This window comes from Diaphorina citri, unplaced genomic scaffold (assembly GCF_000475195.1).
Source record: "Diaphorina citri unplaced genomic scaffold, Diaci psyllid genome assembly version 1.1 scaffold250, whole genome shotgun sequence".
Lineage (NCBI taxonomy): Eukaryota > Metazoa > Arthropoda > Insecta > Hemiptera > Psyllidae > Diaphorina > Diaphorina citri.
This window is the reverse complement of record NW_007377687.1, coordinates 16,345-34,399: the sequence shown is the minus strand read 5'-3', so window position 1 is coordinate 34,399 and position 18,055 is coordinate 16,345. Positions and strand designations below refer to the sequence as shown.

At 38.1% G+C, this 18,055-nt stretch overlaps 1 protein-coding gene across 1 annotated transcript; it reads right to left on the bottom strand.

Moving 5' to 3' along the window:
- Positions 1 to 313: 313 nt before the first annotated feature.
- On the bottom strand, positions 314 to 17,585 carry LOC103506606. The gene is made up of 3 exons (XM_008471001.3): positions 17,521 to 17,585; positions 2,686 to 2,872; positions 314 to 755 (listed from the first exon to the last, which is right to left on the bottom strand). Exons 1-3 carry the CDS (start codon positions 17,583 to 17,585, stop codon positions 339 to 341), a joined length of 669 nt encoding a protein of 222 aa, XP_008469223.1. The 3' UTR covers positions 314 to 338.
- Between the last annotated feature and the right edge of the window lie 470 nt (positions 17,586 to 18,055).

The window sequence follows — 18,055 nt, the reverse complement described above, 5'->3', positions numbered from 1 at the left end:
AGTTCTAAGGTGTGTGCACACTGCACACACTGTTGACCGGCCATCGATTGCCGTCGATCGATGTCGACTGAACCGTTCACACTGCCTGGACAACATGGATTTTCCTCACCGATTCGCCCGTCGACTATGTGTGGATACACCTTTAATGAAAGAATTGATTTTTTTTTCTTTTGTATTTTATTTTATTGATTTTATACAGGATCCGTCCTATTCAAAATTTCCCCAAATACATCAGGTATGTAGGTATTTACTCGTATGCAGTATGTCTCCTCATCAGGAGTGCGAGAAGAGACATAATACTTTCCATTTATGTGCTGGATCAAAAGTGTCAAAACCCATTACACCCACAGTACACGTATCCTTTCACTCAGTGGCGGCGCGTGGGGTGGGGGCTGCCATCGTGTTTCCAGTGACTCCACCAGGGGGAGCCCTAGTTCTTGATACCCCCTGGTCTCCGGTAAGCCACTCTCATGGAAACTACTCAGCGATGAGAAGCCGCTCTCGTCTTCAGTGCCGTGGGGTACAGGGGGAGAGGACTTGACGCGGCCCCAAGACAACTCATCTTCAGTGCCGTGGGGTACGGAGGGAGAGGACTTGACGCGGCCCCGCGGGGAGGAAGAGGCGAGAATGTCAAGGTCGTCGCAGTGCGTGGAGCAGGAAGAGGAGGACTCGAGGGACTTGCGCGTAGAGTCGCCACTACCCACACCACCACCCCCAGTGTAGGAACTGTGCAGGAGGGAGGAACACGAACCCACCTGCGAATAGAATAGAATATAGTACCCACATTAGAATAGAATACAATTTACCGAAGATATCTATCAACATAATATGTTCTAATATTTTTAAGTGGTAATCATTTACCGAAGATATAAATCGGAAAATTATAAAACAAAATGACAAAAAAAGACCTCCCCCAACTTTGAGTTCCCATGGCCGCTACCGAATTCCGCCACTGAATAGCGACTTGAATCTCCCAGACTAATTTATTTAGCTTCAGAGAAAGACATCAAAGTGAGCTTTTTTTTTTTTAAAGAGGTTTGACAGAGGGAACTGTAACTGCTGTGGTCTTATTCAAGGCGAGCGCAGTGACCACTACGCCATGGGAGCTGACAAGTGACTCTATTTAATAATGGACAACACCTGTATCCGGCTACTTCTGGATACTTCAAGTGATTCAAGTTGTACTTACTTTGCTGTTTGCATAAATTTTCTCCTGGGTCATAGGTAGGTACCTAACTTGCAGTGCATTACCTTTATTTAGCAGTACTTACCTAAGTACGTTACTTTTTTATTTAGCAGTACTTACCGACTCAGTACCAGTACCTACTACATACAATTACTTATATATTTAGCAGTACTTACCTATGTACATTACTTTTATATTTAGCAGTACTTACCTATGTACATTACTTTTATATTTAGCAGTATGTACCTACTACCTACATTACCTTTTAGCATAATGATTAGCATTTTATCTCATGTAATTTAAAGTCAATATTTAAGGGTATTTGAGTAAATTTTGAGTGTATGGCCGCCATACACGCCCTACATGGACGCTACGCCACTGGTACTTACCTATGTACATTACTTTTTTATTTATCAGTACTTACCGACTCAGTACCTACTACCTACCATTACCTTTATATTTAGCAGTATGTACCTACTACCTACATTACCTTTTAGCATAATGATTAGCATTTTATCTCGTGTTGACCTTGTTTAGACTGCGGGAGTAAAGGGACTTTTCAGTCTCATTCTGGCAGTATAAACAGGGTATATTCTATTCTATTCTATTCCGATAGTAGTCTTTAAGCCCTTTCTTTTGATGAAATTGGATCTTGAAAAAGTTCGTCCAGTTCAGACTTATATGTGGCGTATGGTACAAGTGGGCCAATAAATGGTACGTTTTTTACGTGGGCAAATAAATGGTACACTTACCCTATGTACCTACTACCTACATTACCTTTTAGCATAATGATTAGCATTTTATCTCATGTTTATCGTTACTTAGCAACCGTATGTGTATTGTATCCTGTATTATCAACATTGTATTTGCATAGTATCCTGGGTTGAACGTTAAGTCACCATTATCTCCAGGTTATGTCAAAGGTTAGACAGGCGTGACGAGTTACCCTCCATTACAGTATAACTTACCATTACCATCTATTACACTCAGCAGGGCCTGTCCTAGGGGGGGACTGTCTTGTCCGATTTGCCCCAATCCCGAATCTTCAAAATGGCCCGGAGCGACTTTCTTTTCTTTTTCGTTTTTAATAAAAATAATATAGGACTACAATCTTTTTGGCGTAGTGGTCGTGGTCGCCTGGTAATCAGGAGAGCGTGGGTTCGATCCCAGCCGAGGTATGGAATTTCATCCTCATTTATTTGAGAATTTAACCACATCCGCCCCGGGCGGGAATCGAACCCGCGGCCTAGCGCTTACAAGGCAGACGCACTACCAACTAAGCCAACTAGGCTGGCTAAAAGTGAGCTTTTCATTACTTCAATATTCTCAGTGCTCAACGGTAGGGTATCGAACCCAGTGGCCGAGTGGATAGGAGCGCTGAGTCTCAACCTGGAGTTGTTGAGTTCGAATCCCGGTCGGGGCGGACTTTTTCTGACCAAAGCAGCCCCGAAAGCGGTAAAAAAAAACAGCGGGTATCGAACCCAGTACTCTCTACTCACCGAGTTGGTGTCAGGCGCGGGGCGGCTAAGCGTGAGATCACTGGAGCTAGGTGTCAGGTGTGAGGTCAGGTCAGGCTCCCTGGTGTTCACGAGGGACTGAATAGTCCTCAGGAGGCGAAACGTGTCCTGGGATAACTTCTCTGGGGTGACCACATCCTCTATCTGATGGAGGGGACGAGCACTACGCCTGGGGAGGAGAAATGAGGAGGGGGGTAAAAATGTGAGGTCCATCAGTTGTGTAGGTAGGTACACCTATGTGCGATTATGTATTTGGTAGATACCTACACAGGCATACTTACTGGAACTTGTTACTGACGTGCGCTGAGATCTATCAAAGGTAGGTACCTACCAATGTAGGTATGTATGGAAACTTTAAACAAAAGTAAAGACAATAGAACTCACATCTGGCAATGCACTTTCCCCTAAAAATACAAAATACCTACCTATCCGATGGAAGAAAAAAAATCCAATTTAATTTTGTGGTTATCTGGTAAAACACCTATGGTGACCTCTCAAGTTTGTTTGGTTTTGTTACAAGTCCGCAAATTGTGGTCACAACAAGTCAAGTCTGAGTACTCGGAACTTGGAACTTTATTTTCGTTGGTGTAAAAATGACCACATTTTATTGTGAAGTGACTGAAGTGTAAGTTCATAGTGCATGTTACAAAATCAGTAGAAGAATAGGCAGGAAGGAATGACATGGGAAGAAAATATCGTCTTGCAAATTAAATTACATATTTGTTTGTTTCAATGTAGACAAACATGTTCACTTCAAACTTTTTTGTCTGTGAAAATGCCACATCCACTAATCTCTTCTGCAAAACATAATGGGGCCTTGTCCCTCCACACAAACTAGTCAGTTACCATTCAGGTTTGGTTCCATTCAAGCAACATGCAACATCCAATAATATTGCATTGCCTAAACCAGATAACACTCTCAGAACCAAATGTAGTTTTCGTGTATTTGTTTTGAAGTTGCAGATAAAATTAGTGCCAGGTTTATTATTATTCATGTAGGTAGTAGATATCAAATTAGAAGTGCACGATTTTTCAGTAATAGTAACAGACTAATAGCTTGCTCTTCTTCATTTCTATAAAGTAGTTATCTTCGAGACCTAATTAGGTACCTAAATTTTAGTACTTAGCTCCTCCTTGCCAGCCTAGTTAGCTTGAAGAGTAGCACACATATTTATATTGTAAGCGCCAGATTGTGGGTTCGATTCTCGCGCACGTTATATCTGTTAGTCATGAAGAAAAGGTTTGTTCTCGGAATGCCTCGCTTTCTCCTCACCTGTCCTCCTTCTCTCTCCTCTTTTCAGAATGAGACCTCCGTTCTTATATACCTAAGTTCCCTCTATTAAACTTCTTGAAGAATAACTTCTTCTCCTCCTCCTCCTAATCATCCTCCTTCTCACTGAACCTGAATGTTTTCCAAAACTCATTGAAAAGTTAAAACTCCCTGCCTTTTTTTATTGCGGCAAAGTTCATTAGGTTTATGTTTGCTTCGAATAAAAATTATAGGAATTCATTCAGTAGGTAGATTTTATGTAGGAATTTATTCATTATTCGGTAACATTCGCTCATTTAAAAGTTTCAAAATTATTGCAGAGGTATCTCTCGTCCAATAGAATGTGTAGACCTCTCTATGTTTATTTCAAACTCTATGTATACCGTTTCAATATGCTACAGTAGGTATTAGTGTAGAGCTTTGCTATGTTGCAGGCAGGCTCCGAATTAGTTCAGCTGATGCCTGATTAGCTTTCGATTATTTTTGTGACTTCAATGTTTTTTAATAGTGATTTTTTTTACGTTAGGGAGAGTAAGAAAAAGACTCCTACATCATAGAGAGTAGGTTGTCATAAAACTGTTACCATTATAGGTACCTATGGGACTTTTTTTCTATAAGCCTTTTTTTAAGAGGTTTGACAGAGGGAACTGTAACTGCTATGGTTTTATCGTTCCGAAATCGAAGAGAGAAGGAAGACAGGATAGGAGAAAGCCACCGTTCCGAGAACGAACATTAGTCTAAGAGAGAAGGAAGACAGGATAGGAGAAAGCCAGCCGTTTCCGAGAACGAACATTATCCCATCAGGATAAAATCCGCCCCGGGCGGGAATCGAACCCGCGGCCTAGCGCTTACAAGGCAGACGCACTACCAACTAAGCTAACTAGGCTGGCGAATAGGAGATTAATCAAAACTTTGAAATCTCATACCGCCCGCACACTATCAATACTATTTGCACATTGGCAGTAGGAGTAATATCAAGTACTTACCTACTTGAATACGATACGCACAGTACCGTAAAAATATCGGCCGAATCCGCCCCGGGCGGGAATCGAACCCGCGGCCTAGCGCTTACAAGGCAGACGCACTACCAACTAAGCTAACTAGGCTGGCTTCTATAAGCCTATTTAAACAATAAATATTTTATAAAACTTAGGCCTATAGCCTATAAGGTAATTAAAAATAAATTATTTACAATACGGCTCTATTTCACTAACAAAAAAATAGCACAGAATAAATTTTACTCCTGCGTACACCTACTACGGACTCCAAAAAAGCCAAAGCCTTTTAAAGCTTTTTTCGCATTTATGTATTTATGTACCTAATATAGGCTACCAACTAAGCTAACTAGGCTGGCTTCTATAAGCCTATTTAAACAATAAATATTTTATAAAACTTAGGCCTATAGCCTATAAGGTAGGTAATTAAAAATAAATTATTTACAATACAGCTCTATTTCACTAACAAAATAATAGCACAGAATAAATTTTACTCCTGCGTATACCTACTCCGGACTCCAAAAAAGCCAAAGCTTTTTAAAGCTTTTTTCGCATTTATGTATTTATGTACCTAATATACCTATTTCCCTCCATGACCCCTTTGTGCCATCCCCTTAAAAATATCGCCCTTTTAATTGCTATTATTAATTGCTAATAATAATAAAAAAAAAGGTATTTATTGTTTAATACTTTTTATTGAGAGGTTATTTATGCTCGATTAATTTTCCTATCAATTGCCTTTTCATTAAGTGGGGATTTTAGCAGGATGAGCTCAAGATTTGACCTTTTATTTTTCCTCAGTTTAAAGCCCCGTGCATACGCTACAACGATCAAATCTAATAAAAACTTGGTCTCCCAACTTGGTCATGTGATCTGGTCTTTCTACAGATCGCTGCGGGTGTGCCCAATATTTCCACAAAGTTCAGGTCTAAACGGGTGAAATTTGCGCAAATATCGCGTATACACGTTCTTTAAGGCCAGCCAAAGACAGACCCAGGTTTGACAAACGGTCTGAGGGTGAGAGGCTGACATAAGGGGAACAATAGCAATAAAACAGTATGTCTTACTCATCGACCGATTGGTAGAACGTTCGATCGGAAATTTAAAATGGTACTTTTGAATCGCTGAGTGCAGTTTGAAAATTATCATCACCTATCGACACCTCCGGACTTCTGTTAAAGCACGACATCATTTGCATCTCAAATTTCCATATTCAGTGTTTTAGACTGTTTGTTTGGAATATTCAGTGTTTCAGACTGTGCGTTTGCAATATTCAGTGTTTTAGAATTTAGACTGAACATAGAGTGGCAGAACATTGTATGCAGCGACACCGGGGTATATCTGCATGCATTTATCGTCCATCTGATAAGGGGCATTTACGGGTTGGGCATGCTTTGACAGAGAACACGAGCGTATGCACTCGGCCATGGTTGTTCGCTTTTGTAAAGAATGGGCTGTTGTCATGTTTCCAAAAATTGAATTCAATAGGATAAGGAAAGTCGTGTGATGTTCACACCAGATTTTTTACTTTCTATTACTACAGTTTAGCGGAGCTATACTAGTAATGAAAGTATTGCAATCGGTCCAAATTTTCAAAATCGGGAAATGGTTGGAAATATCCGTTTTGGGATCCCCTGATGTCAAAAAAGTGATTTTTAGCCCATGGTCTGTACGTATGTATGTACGCACGTACGTACGTACGTACGTACGTACGTACGTTACGTACGTACGTACGTTACGTACGTACGTACGTTACGTACGTACGTACGTTACGTACGTACGTACGTTACGTACGTACGTACGTTACGTACGTACGTACGTTACGTACGTACGTACGTTACGTACGTACGTACGTTACGTACGTACGTACGTTACGTACGTACGTACGTTACGTACGTACGTACGTTACGTACGTACGTACGTTACGTACGTACGTACGTTACGTACGTACGTACGTTACGTACGTACGTACGTTACGTACAGACCATGGGCTAAAAATCACTTTTTTGACATCAGGGGATCCCAAAACGGATATTTCCAACCATTTCCCGATTTTGAAAATTTGGACCGATTGCAATACTTTCATTACTAGTATAGCTCCGCTATACTGTAGTAATAGAAAGTAAAAAACTAATTACTTTCTATTATAATATTCTCAATTGTTACGATTTCAACTAGATTAGTTAGATAGGTTTTTTTCTGGTTTAAATTTAGAAGAAATAACAATACAAATATGAACAGACTGCTCGAAGAATAGGTCCAAACTTAGTCCTATCCTAGCATATCAAAAGATATCAACGAGTATACCAAAGGGTTCCTATAAGTAGGTAATCTGAGTTTAAACAACTTTATCCATGTAAAACGAACACAACAAAGTCACCGTTTAATTGTTTTCAACTCTTTTACCAAAATTCAATTTCAAACGGTTTAGCTCTGCCCATTAGTAGTTTTTGGGAACCATTCTGGTTTTAACCCCAAAAATTAGGCCTCTGGAAATATCGACTGTTTCTAGGAGTTCTTTCAGAATCAAAGTTACAACTCTTTCAAAACCTATGTCTCTCAAATAACCTCCTACAAAGCTCTAACTCTGATAAAGGCCTCTGAATGTCTCAAGCAATTAAAAGATCAGACATTTTTTTTCTCAGTCAAAGCTGTGAACTCAAAACTTGGTCTCTGACAATCTCAAGGATAGGACCGGCCAGGTTTAACAAAAAAAACTTTTGTTTAGTCTAGCGGAACGCATGTCCTTAATTCTTCTCAACTTTAGAATAGAGAGAAATATGTAAACTTTTTATTGTGATTATATTCTGTGGAACAATATCGGCCCCTTGTTGAACGACTTGTCAAACGCCTAGTAAAAATCAAAGTAGGATTGAGCCAGTTTAGCTTTCTATGATTTTTGTTTAGTTTGACCTTAATTCGAATTCATTGTAGAAAGGCAATTTTGTGATTGGTGAAACTGTTAATGTAGGTACCTATTTTAAATGTTCCTATCAAATGTTAATAAAATTTAAACAATAATACTCACCAATCAGAATAATGGTTGGGTATCTAATGAAGAGTGAAGAACGGAACCATTACCATTAAGAATCATTTCGAGCAAGGTCTTGCGGTTTTTTATGCAAATTTGCAAAAAAATTCCAATACTCACAAAATTCGCAGAAAATTCTTCTGACATTGAAATCTTTTTGATTCAAACAAAAGGTTAGATAGGTAGATCCGTAACCGTAATCTACCCACATTAACATCAATAAAGCAAAGAGCCATTCATAATATTTGTGGTCTTTTACCTTGGGACTACAGTGGAAGAAATCTGCAAAATCAACAAAAGTTAATAAATATTACCTAATCGTTTTCCATCATAGGTATATATAGTTCAATAGTTAATATAGGATAAGACTTAACAGTCTAATGGTGGATTTCACCAATGACTTAATGGGAGATTTCACTAATGGGAGAATTTTCAATCGTCCAAAAAGGATCTTTTGATAATCCAAAAAGGAGTTCTTAATGATCTAAAAAGGAGTTTTTAGTGATCCAAAAAGGAGGAGTTTTTAAAAACTCCTGTTTATATCATTAAAAACTCCTTTTTGGATTATTAAAAACTCTCTTATTAGTGAAATCTCTGATTAAGTCATTGGTGAAATCCACCATAAATGTAGCATCAGAAACACTTGCATCTGAGAGAGTATATAAGCTTTCAATCTCACATACCTACCTAATAGCTAGATGTAACTAGCCCAAAGGTAGCGCAAATAGCAAAATAATCGATGTTTGCAATTTAACCTCCGCAAGAGTTTCATTAATCTTTAAAGTTACTCACACACGAAGCAGTCACTAACTTTGAAAACGCCCGCCTGATATCCTTAGACAACAAACGCCAGCAGCTGAAAACTCAGCCAAAACCTACCTACTCTTACACCTACAACGACCGTGGTGAACTGTTCTGGGCACCCTGCAACCGCACCTTCAAGAACAAACTGGGTTTCACCAGTCATCAGCGCTACCACCGTCGTCGTCTTACTCCAAACCTAACCGTGACAACTTGAGATGAGATCGCTGTGGTCGAAATCGACTAGGAGGACATCATCATCATACCTTTAGTAACTTTGTGGGTGTACTCGTACCTGTTTATAGAAAATTGACCAAAATTTCATTTTGCTTCTTGAGTAAATCATGTTATATGAGATATCCATCCCTATTTCAGGTCTCTTAGAATTAACTTTGTTCCTTTGCTCATTGTGTTAGGTCAACTTCCATGACTTCTCTCGGAGTTATACGCTACTTCCACTTGAATCTCTAGAAGTCTAAGATTATACTGAATATACTGTTCTAACTGATAGGTTCACCTAATCATGTGTATCGAATGGAAGCAGCTATTTGGATCTCAGTTTAGCTTTCTATGATTTTTGTTTAGTTTGACCTTAATTCGAATTCATTGTAGAAAGGCAATTTTGTGATTGGTGAAACTGTTAAAGTACCTATTTTAAATGTTCCTATCAAATAATAAAATTTAAACAATAATAATCACCAATCAGAATAATGGTTAGGTATCTAATGAAGAGTGAAGAACGGAACCATTACCATTAAGAATCATTTCGAGCAAGGTCTTGCGGTTTTATGCAAATTTTGCGTGAAATTCGAATACCCACAAAATTCACAGCAAATTCTTCTGACATTGAAATATTTTTGATTCAAACAAAAAGTTAGATAGATCCGTAATCTACCTACATTAACATCAATAAAGCAAAGAGCCATTCATAATATTTGTGGTCTTTTACCTTGGGAAGGACACAGTGGAAGAAATCTGCAAAATCAACAAAAGTTAATAAATATAACCTAATCGTTTTCCATCATAGGTATATAGTTCAATAGTTAATATAGGATAAGACTTAACAGTCTAAATGTAGCATGAGAAAGACTTACATATGAAAGAGTAGGTATAAGCTTTCAATCCGACATACCTATTACCTATGTAGCTAGCCCAAAGGTAGCGCAAATAGCAAAATAATCGATGTTTGCAATTTAACCTCCGCAAAAGTTTCATTAATCTTTAAAGTTCAATCAGTCATGCGATGAGTCTGGATTTCACAAAAGTGTACATAAGCACACAAAAACGTACATAAGTACAGAAATACGTACATAAATGCAGAAATACGTACATGAGTACAGAAAAAGTACATAAGTATAAGTACAGAAATAAGAGAATCTGCTAGACGTACGAGAAACGAACGGAAAGGATAAAAGGGAAGCATAATGAGAAAAGTGGCACGATGCTTTCTCGAGAAAATCATTCGAAGGATGCAAAAACGACCAATAGACCATAATAATTATACAGGCTATAAGCCGTTTTTTCCTTGAACCCCTTCCTCGCCTTTTTTTGATCCAAAGATAAAGCCTAGGAGGAACTAGAATCTAGATATTGAAAGGTCTTTTGGAAATCATTTTCCAAACCCTACTGAAATCCAAACCGATTGTTGTACAAAGTTGTTTCCGCATTGGTATAGAGAAGGTCTCCAAAGGAATTGATCATTTTTTATTTATTAGTTTATTACCAAAGGAGACCATTAAATTTTCCATAGCTTTTTATCTTCTTCTATCTTTTCTTATAAATACCAATCCACTTGATAAGGTAATACAACAATCATCCTAAAATGATTATGTCCTGGAAAAGGGTTATTCCTAAAATGATCCTCTCCTCAGAAAGGATTTCAGATTTCCGCCGTTCGCCTCAACGCTTTCCACCAACTAACATGCGGGGAAAGCAGAAAATGTTGTGCTTCAAAGTTCTAAACATCAAATAAAAGAAAAAAGTTAATTTGTTTCGAAACGAGGGAACCCATTTCATCTCTGATATGTGTTTCTCCTTTTTTTTGTTTATTATTTTAAAACAATTTAGTATTTTCTAAAGTACCTGGGTTATCTATCTTGCGTGGATTTTATCTAGAAAGCACTTGAAGTGGAGTTTGTTCATTTACACAGACTACAATCGTTCACATTCAGTCTGATCTAATCTTATCACTGGTCGAACATCTTTTCACTAGGCAATAGAACTGGTTCTAAACATCAAATAAAAGAAAAAAGTTAATTTGTTTCGAAACGAGGGAACCCATTTCATCTCTGATATGTGTTTCTCCTCCTAAGATAATCTGCGGAGTGAACCTCGACCTATGTGGCACTGCCGCATTGTGGAAGTTGTTTGGTTTCTTTATTGAATTCAGAATAAAATTTCGCATTTTCCCCCAATGAAAAATGGAATTCAATTCATTTCCATGCAGAATGGAATTCAGAGAAATAAGGAAAGTCTTCGTATATTTCTCTATCATCAGTCGAAGAACTCACATTTAAAATGTTTTTTAACCTTGTTGGAATTCACATCATTGTCCATTGGCTCTATTGAAGTTCAGTTTTGAATCACTTCTTTTTTCGGTCCCATGGAACCAGCCTTGAGAACAATGGATTAGTCTGTGATCCACTTATATAGTTGGAGCTACCTGGATTTGGTTTGCTGAAGTTCTTCATTGAGTGCTTTGAAGATGTCCCTAATAGCTTCGGGTCAAGGAGGTTCCGAACTGACATGAACCGAATTAGAGTTTACCAACTGAGCTCAGACAAGATTGGTCCCAATGAAATATGACAAAATGTTGACAATGTTGACATCCCAGTTGTGATTTGCCAATTTGTTATTCGTGTCCCCTGTGTAGGTAATGTGTTTTAATGCTGACAGCATGGTAAGCTTGGTTTATGTTAATAGATGGAATCAAATTGTGGCCTTCAGGAGCGAAATGTTGAAAGAAATCACGATTCTTTAGGGGAAGAGCAGCTGATTTCGTTCTCTACCACTGGTGTAAAATCACGGCGCGGCGTAGCCTACTGCATATGCATACTTTGACTGTGGTGTAAGTCTGGCTAAATCCTAAACCTAATGGGCGTTTATCTCGCCAAAGCTCATTTTATACAGCACCTATTGGTAGAGTACAAAAACAGTGGCTGTCAATGGAAAGCAGAAAAGCTGAAAGCAGGTTATACATAGGTACAACATGCTTCCGCATTTCGCACTTTCCAACGGCCAGTGAGCGGCCAGAATGAAAAGTGACCGATCAGTATGTCCGTATTCGTAGAAATGCTAAAAATAGCAAAGGAAGCACGAGGTAAATATCAGCATCCACTGGGCTGCATTATGAAATAGGATTAGTATCAATCAATTTGATTAGCCACTAATACAAAAATTTACAAAATCCTGTAATTTTTTGTATAAAATAGGTATGCCATCCTGTATTAGGGCGACATGATGACTCTTGTCATATCAATCGTCCGATCATACTCTATGAAAATGATGGACTGCTCGTAATTATACATTGGTTCCAGGTTCCACAACCATCTCTGGTACTCTCTGGTACTTGTACAACATGCTTTCAGATAAGATAGATTGGTTCAATACTGGCATGCAGTGGTGTGGAGTGAGATTTTCCAAAAGGGGAAGCTCTAAACTTCTTCTTTTTGTTCGCTTATTCCAGTGTTCAGATGGGGTCGGAGTTTTGCCTTGTAAGCGCTAAAAGTTCAAAGATTTGTGACGTCAGACTTAACGCAGTTGCTATTTTTGTCCGCTAGGTAGCGCCACTATGCAAGCACGCTAGCGGCGGGGCAGAAAGAACTGCGCAGAAACGTATGCGCACAAACACATTATTGCGTTACCTGCAAGGGAGCTTTGCTCGGGATATTTGATGTGACGTCATCGCCTACGGATCTCAGTCTACCTAGATCTATGCTCACATTTACAAAGGCTCACCTACCCAATCTATTTATCTACATATAATATCTAGCTATTTATGTCCTCTATTATCACACTCACTATCCATAGTAAAATACATATTATGTAGGTATTATGCAGAAGTAGATATCTACACGATAAAAGATAATTACAATATTACCTATATACAGCTAACAAAAAGGAAAATTCCGTTGGTCCTCATTTTTCCTGCTCTATGACTTTGAAACACCACCCAAGTAAGCGCAACTGATCTATTACAATATTACCTATATACAGCTACCTACCTACAACTTTACTAGATCACTGAGATGTATTTTGTTGCAGTGTTAGTGGATGTGCCAAATTTACTTCTTGTTATACTCGTACTAGTGGATGTCACCAATTCACCCATTTTTACTTTTTGTCTTTGAGAAAAGAAGAAAGGAATTTTGTCATTTCATGTGAATATACATAGGTACCTGACTCACTTATAAAATATGCAGAAAATAAATATTAATCAATGATCCTTACATTCATTACGAATATTAAAAAAAAGAAGAAAAATGTTCTGGCATAGCTATTTCATGGTGGTAGGTGGTTATTTAGTGATGTTTAATCAGAGATCTGAAACTTTTGTTTTGAGATGACCAGGAACTTACCTCCCTAGCTATCTCAGGTAGGTAGGTATCGCTACTGTATCAACCTGATTTAGGTAATTAGTTTTTATTTTAATTTGATCCCATGATTGATTACATTTCCTATCTAAATTTCTAGCCATTGTTTCCGGATTTGGTGTGATGGGAGTATAATAAAAGCATATATAGGTACATAAATAGATAAGGTAATAGGTAAGTACATGGGTAATTGGGTATGTCTGTAGGTACTTAGAGCTTTTATTAGTCTAATACGAGTACATTATTATTTCCTCCATGCCTTTAAAAGTAGCTAAGAACAATTCGCGTTAGGAAAAAGTCTTCAATGATTTTTTGTTCTTCGATGGGTAGTTAGGTATAAATAGATATGTGGGTGGGTATTTGTTGAAATCAATGGTTTCCCCCGAGGAGTCGGAATGCTTACAAAATTGAATCGTCTCGTGTTCTCTGAAGTGAAGACGCGACGCCCGGCGAATATTAACAAGAAATCTGCTTTTTTGGGGCCATTGATAATATTGGTCGATTCTTTTCACTTGATTTTCCATCAATCTGACCAACTTGTTACCTAGTTCCATTGTCCTTTCATTTTATAAATTTTCTTCCCACCACTATCAACAACTCAAGGAAGCAGCAAGAGACAGACACATTTGGCTACAACGACAAGACGCTGCCTTTAGAAGCTGATGATGACTATAGCTAAGGACCACCCTACTCCTCACATACCCACCTATTTCCTGAGACACCCTTGAAGAAAGAAGAAGAAGAAGTCTGTGCCCTAAATCACCAAAGTATGGAAAAGTATTTAAATTCCATATTTCGATATATTTCTGCTATCGATATATTTCTGCTTTTCCATTGGCTATTACACTTGTAAGATACTTTTCCATACTTTGGTGATTCATAGTGAAATGTATTACTTTACCAATTCGTTTTTGCTGAGGTACCTACTTCACATTTTCATCCGTGAAAACAATCTTATCTACATTTTGAAATAAACAAAAAGAATTGTGTAAATGTTTTAATATCATTATTTAATCATGTACTTTTTTTAGGTATTTTTTATGCACATGAAACACCTTTCACATCATACCTACTACCCTCCTTTGGTATTGTGACCAATACTGATGTCACAGTTCCTCGTAGATATGTATATGACAGTCTGACAAACGCTACCCAAGACATTCCCCACCTTGATCTTAAATCCCGAGTCTAAAGGTGTGTCCACACATCGATCGACGTCGCGTCAATTGAACCGTCCACACTGCAACGACTTTTTTTTGCCTTGCCTTGATACTGTGTTAAAAAGCTCCACAGGTTAGGGTTTGAAATTCCCAAAAGAGCTCTAACGGTGTTCCAACCCTTCCAACGGTGTTCAAACGATGGAACGCATGAAGAGTTTTACTCACCGCTGGTCTAACTTATAATCAACACGTTGTGCACATACTGCTCTTTGTATTATATTACCTATAGATATTTTTATGTCTACTATGTCTATAATACTATTTACCTATAATATAAATTAAATTATGGATATTATTATACATTACTACCTGGGTATTTGCACGCCATAACAAAGGAGTCTGGTCCGCTTTAGGAGAACGCTGTAAACAGCATACGATATTAGGTATTCCGTCTCCTCAGAGATACCTTCATGAAGAAAGCGCCGAGCCTGGGGGCATCACGACTGACAACAAATGAGAGACCGATCCGGGACCGTAAAAACCATTCGAATTTCAGCAATACTCACAATACATATCGGGGAACCAGTTCCATTGTCCTTTCATTTTATGAATTTTCTTCTCACCACTAACAACAACTCAAGGAAGCAGCAAGAGACAGACACATTTGGCTACCACGACAAGGCGCTGCCTTTAGAAGCTGATGATGACTGTAGCGAATGACCACCCTACTCCTCACATACCCACCTATTTCCTGAGACACCCTTGAAGAAAGAAGAAGAAGTCTGGTAGTGTGCCTACTCCCATTTTATTATTGACTCTTATTGTTATTTGAATTGCTGATGATGACTATAGCTAAGGACCACCCTACTCCTCACATACCCACCTATTTCCTGAGACACCCTTGAAGAAAGAAGAAGAAGAAGAAGAAGAAGAAGAAGAAGAAGAAGAAGAAGAAGAAGAAGAAGTCTGGTAGTGTGCCTACTCCCATTTTATTATTGACTCGTATTGTTATTTGAATCATTTTATTGTTCTTCTGGTATTATGCGTATGCAGTGATTTAGTCTAAGACCAGAAGGTAGTCTTATTGAAAGTTGGTCTATCTGATCAGTTTTTTACTTTCCTCGTTTACATTAGAATTAATGTGCAGAGTTGTATCTTCTTATAGCCTACAGCAGCGATTCCCAACCGGGGGTCTGTCAGAAAGTCTGAACGTCTGTGGCGGTATAAGCTTCACCTAGATCTCTCAATCGGTGTGACAGACCTTAGGTGTCTGGACTTTTCCACCACTTACGTTCACACTGTCTGACAGGCCCAGTGAGACCACGGTCTAGCAGACTGTCTGACCGTGAATGGCGAGCTTGAGAAGGATAGGTATCTTCCTATGCATTGGCACTCTATAGGAATCCCAGGACGCGGATATAATTTATGTGATTCCAAACCATACCTGTATTGTTACTTTTAAGTACTTACAAGTACCTAACATGGGTCACTTCATGTCTCACTATTATAATTTACTTTAGCATTGTTTTATGCAGAAGAATCTGAGCGTGTGTATTTTACATGTTGCTAAATACAATGATTACAACAATCAAACATTATGCTTATAATAAGATATGTATACAGGTAGATATATGTATGTACATACATAGGTAGATAATTTATCTGTTTCATTTCATAATGGCGTTGAGGATTTTTCACATGGCTCTCCAAGTTACCTGACAACTACCAGTGATTGTGAAGAAACTTTGAACTTGAACTGAGGGTACTTATAATTTATAACTACAGTGGTATCTTGAATTTTTTAAAATAGGTAGGTAAGTAATACAATAAAAATATTATTTTTTATCGAGATAATTTCGATCAGTAAAGATGTTATGTTATTGTCTCACTGGCGACTTTAAACAGGGAGGACATCAGCCTGAAATTTCCCTTGCTCAAGAAATAGCAAGAGTTGACTTGTAAAGGACATCCCCTCTTTAATTTTTTGTAGCCAAAACCAAATGTCAGCCCAAAGCAATCACCCAGGCTAGGACTGATTGAGAGGCTGACGAAAAACGCCGACCCCGTCTGAACACGGGAAAAGGCAAGGAAGAAGAAGGAAAAGATGTTATGTTTGTGATCTTTCGATACCACTCAGGGTATCATCATCAGACGAAGAAAAGTGTTGACTCTATCACAGGAAGAGTAGAAATTGTATCATTTTGGACATCTATGTATAGGGGAAAAATGTAGGAAATAACCATAGGGATCTTATGAATCAAGGAATCATACGAATGCGAATCAAAAAATATATAAAATTCTTCCAGTTGAAAGAAACAATACGTAGTTTTACTCGTATAATAAACTTGAAAAGAAAATTTCCACTTTTAACCGTAAAAAAGAATTATTTTCTTTGAAACGGGAAATGAAGAAAGGGAAGAAAATTCATAGGATGTTGTTAGACATTTAAAAACATGTACAAAATATTTCTAAAACAAGAGCAGAACAAACAATTCAATCAAATTTAAGCCCTGATCCAGCTAAAAAAAAAATCGAAACCAGAAGAAAGCACATTGGTAGGTACGAGCAAAATAAATATTTAATACCTAATAGGTAAAAATAATAATTAAAAAATAATAAACATACAGTTTTCATTCATAAAAAAGTAAGTAAAAAGATCGCGGAGCTTCTTACCTTCAGCAATTCCATGTCGATTAAATTCTCAAGAAAAATACACACAACAAAAGCACAATTTAAGCTCGGATCCAGCTAAAAAAAAAAAAAAAAAAAAAAACACCTAGGTACGAACAAAATAAATATTCGATATCTAATAATCTAAAAATGCTAAAAAAGGTAATAAATAAATAAACATACAGTTTTCATTCATAAAAAGGAAGTAAAAAGATCGCGGAGTTTCTTACCTTCACCTCCATGTCGATTAAATTCTCAAGAAAAATACACACAGCAAAAGCACACCAAACTCACTCACTGTATCATGATAACTGAACTTCGGTTCCCAGGTCTGCCATCGACCATTCCTCCTTGCTGGTCCATAGTGCCCCCACTACATCAGGACCTATAGGGATCCACAGTCTACTCTACAGTCATCTACATAAGGACCTACGAGTATAAGGATCTGCAGTCTGCTATACATGGATCTTGTAGGGATCTGACACGGATGAATGGTATTTGCCCGACGGCTATTTTTCGTCTCGGCACGCGACTGTACTGAGTGCTGTTCTGTCGGCCACGCTCAGACTGTCTGACAGACGTGGGTCTGACAGTCTCCCAATCTAGGTATATCGGTACCTATTATACCTATATAGGGGGAGAAGAAGAAGAAGAAGAAATTGACAAAATACATCATAGGATAAAATTAAAACAAATCTCGAACCCACTTAATCTTCACCTCACAAAAATAAAACCAAAGTTGTAAATAAGAGGTCGATTAATCGATTACAAATTACAAGATCCGATGCTCATTGGACCAGAAAATTTCCGAAGAACAAAAAGTTAGGTTCGAT

Excerpts from the sequence above, each read along its gene's own strand:
- LOC103506606 (XM_008471001.3), bottom strand. The coding sequence starts at position 17,585 with ATGGACCAGCAAGGAGGAATGGTCGATGGCAGACCTGGGAACCGAAGT. Across the intron at positions 2,873-17,520 it reads AGTTCAGTTATCATGATACA|GCGTAGTGCTCGTCCCCTCC; the intron begins GTGAGTGAGTTT and ends TCTCCTCCCCAG. Across the intron at positions 756-2,685 it reads CCGCGCCTGACACCAACTCG|GTGGGTTCGTGTTCCTCCCT; the intron begins GTGAGTAGAGAG and ends TTCTATTCGCAG.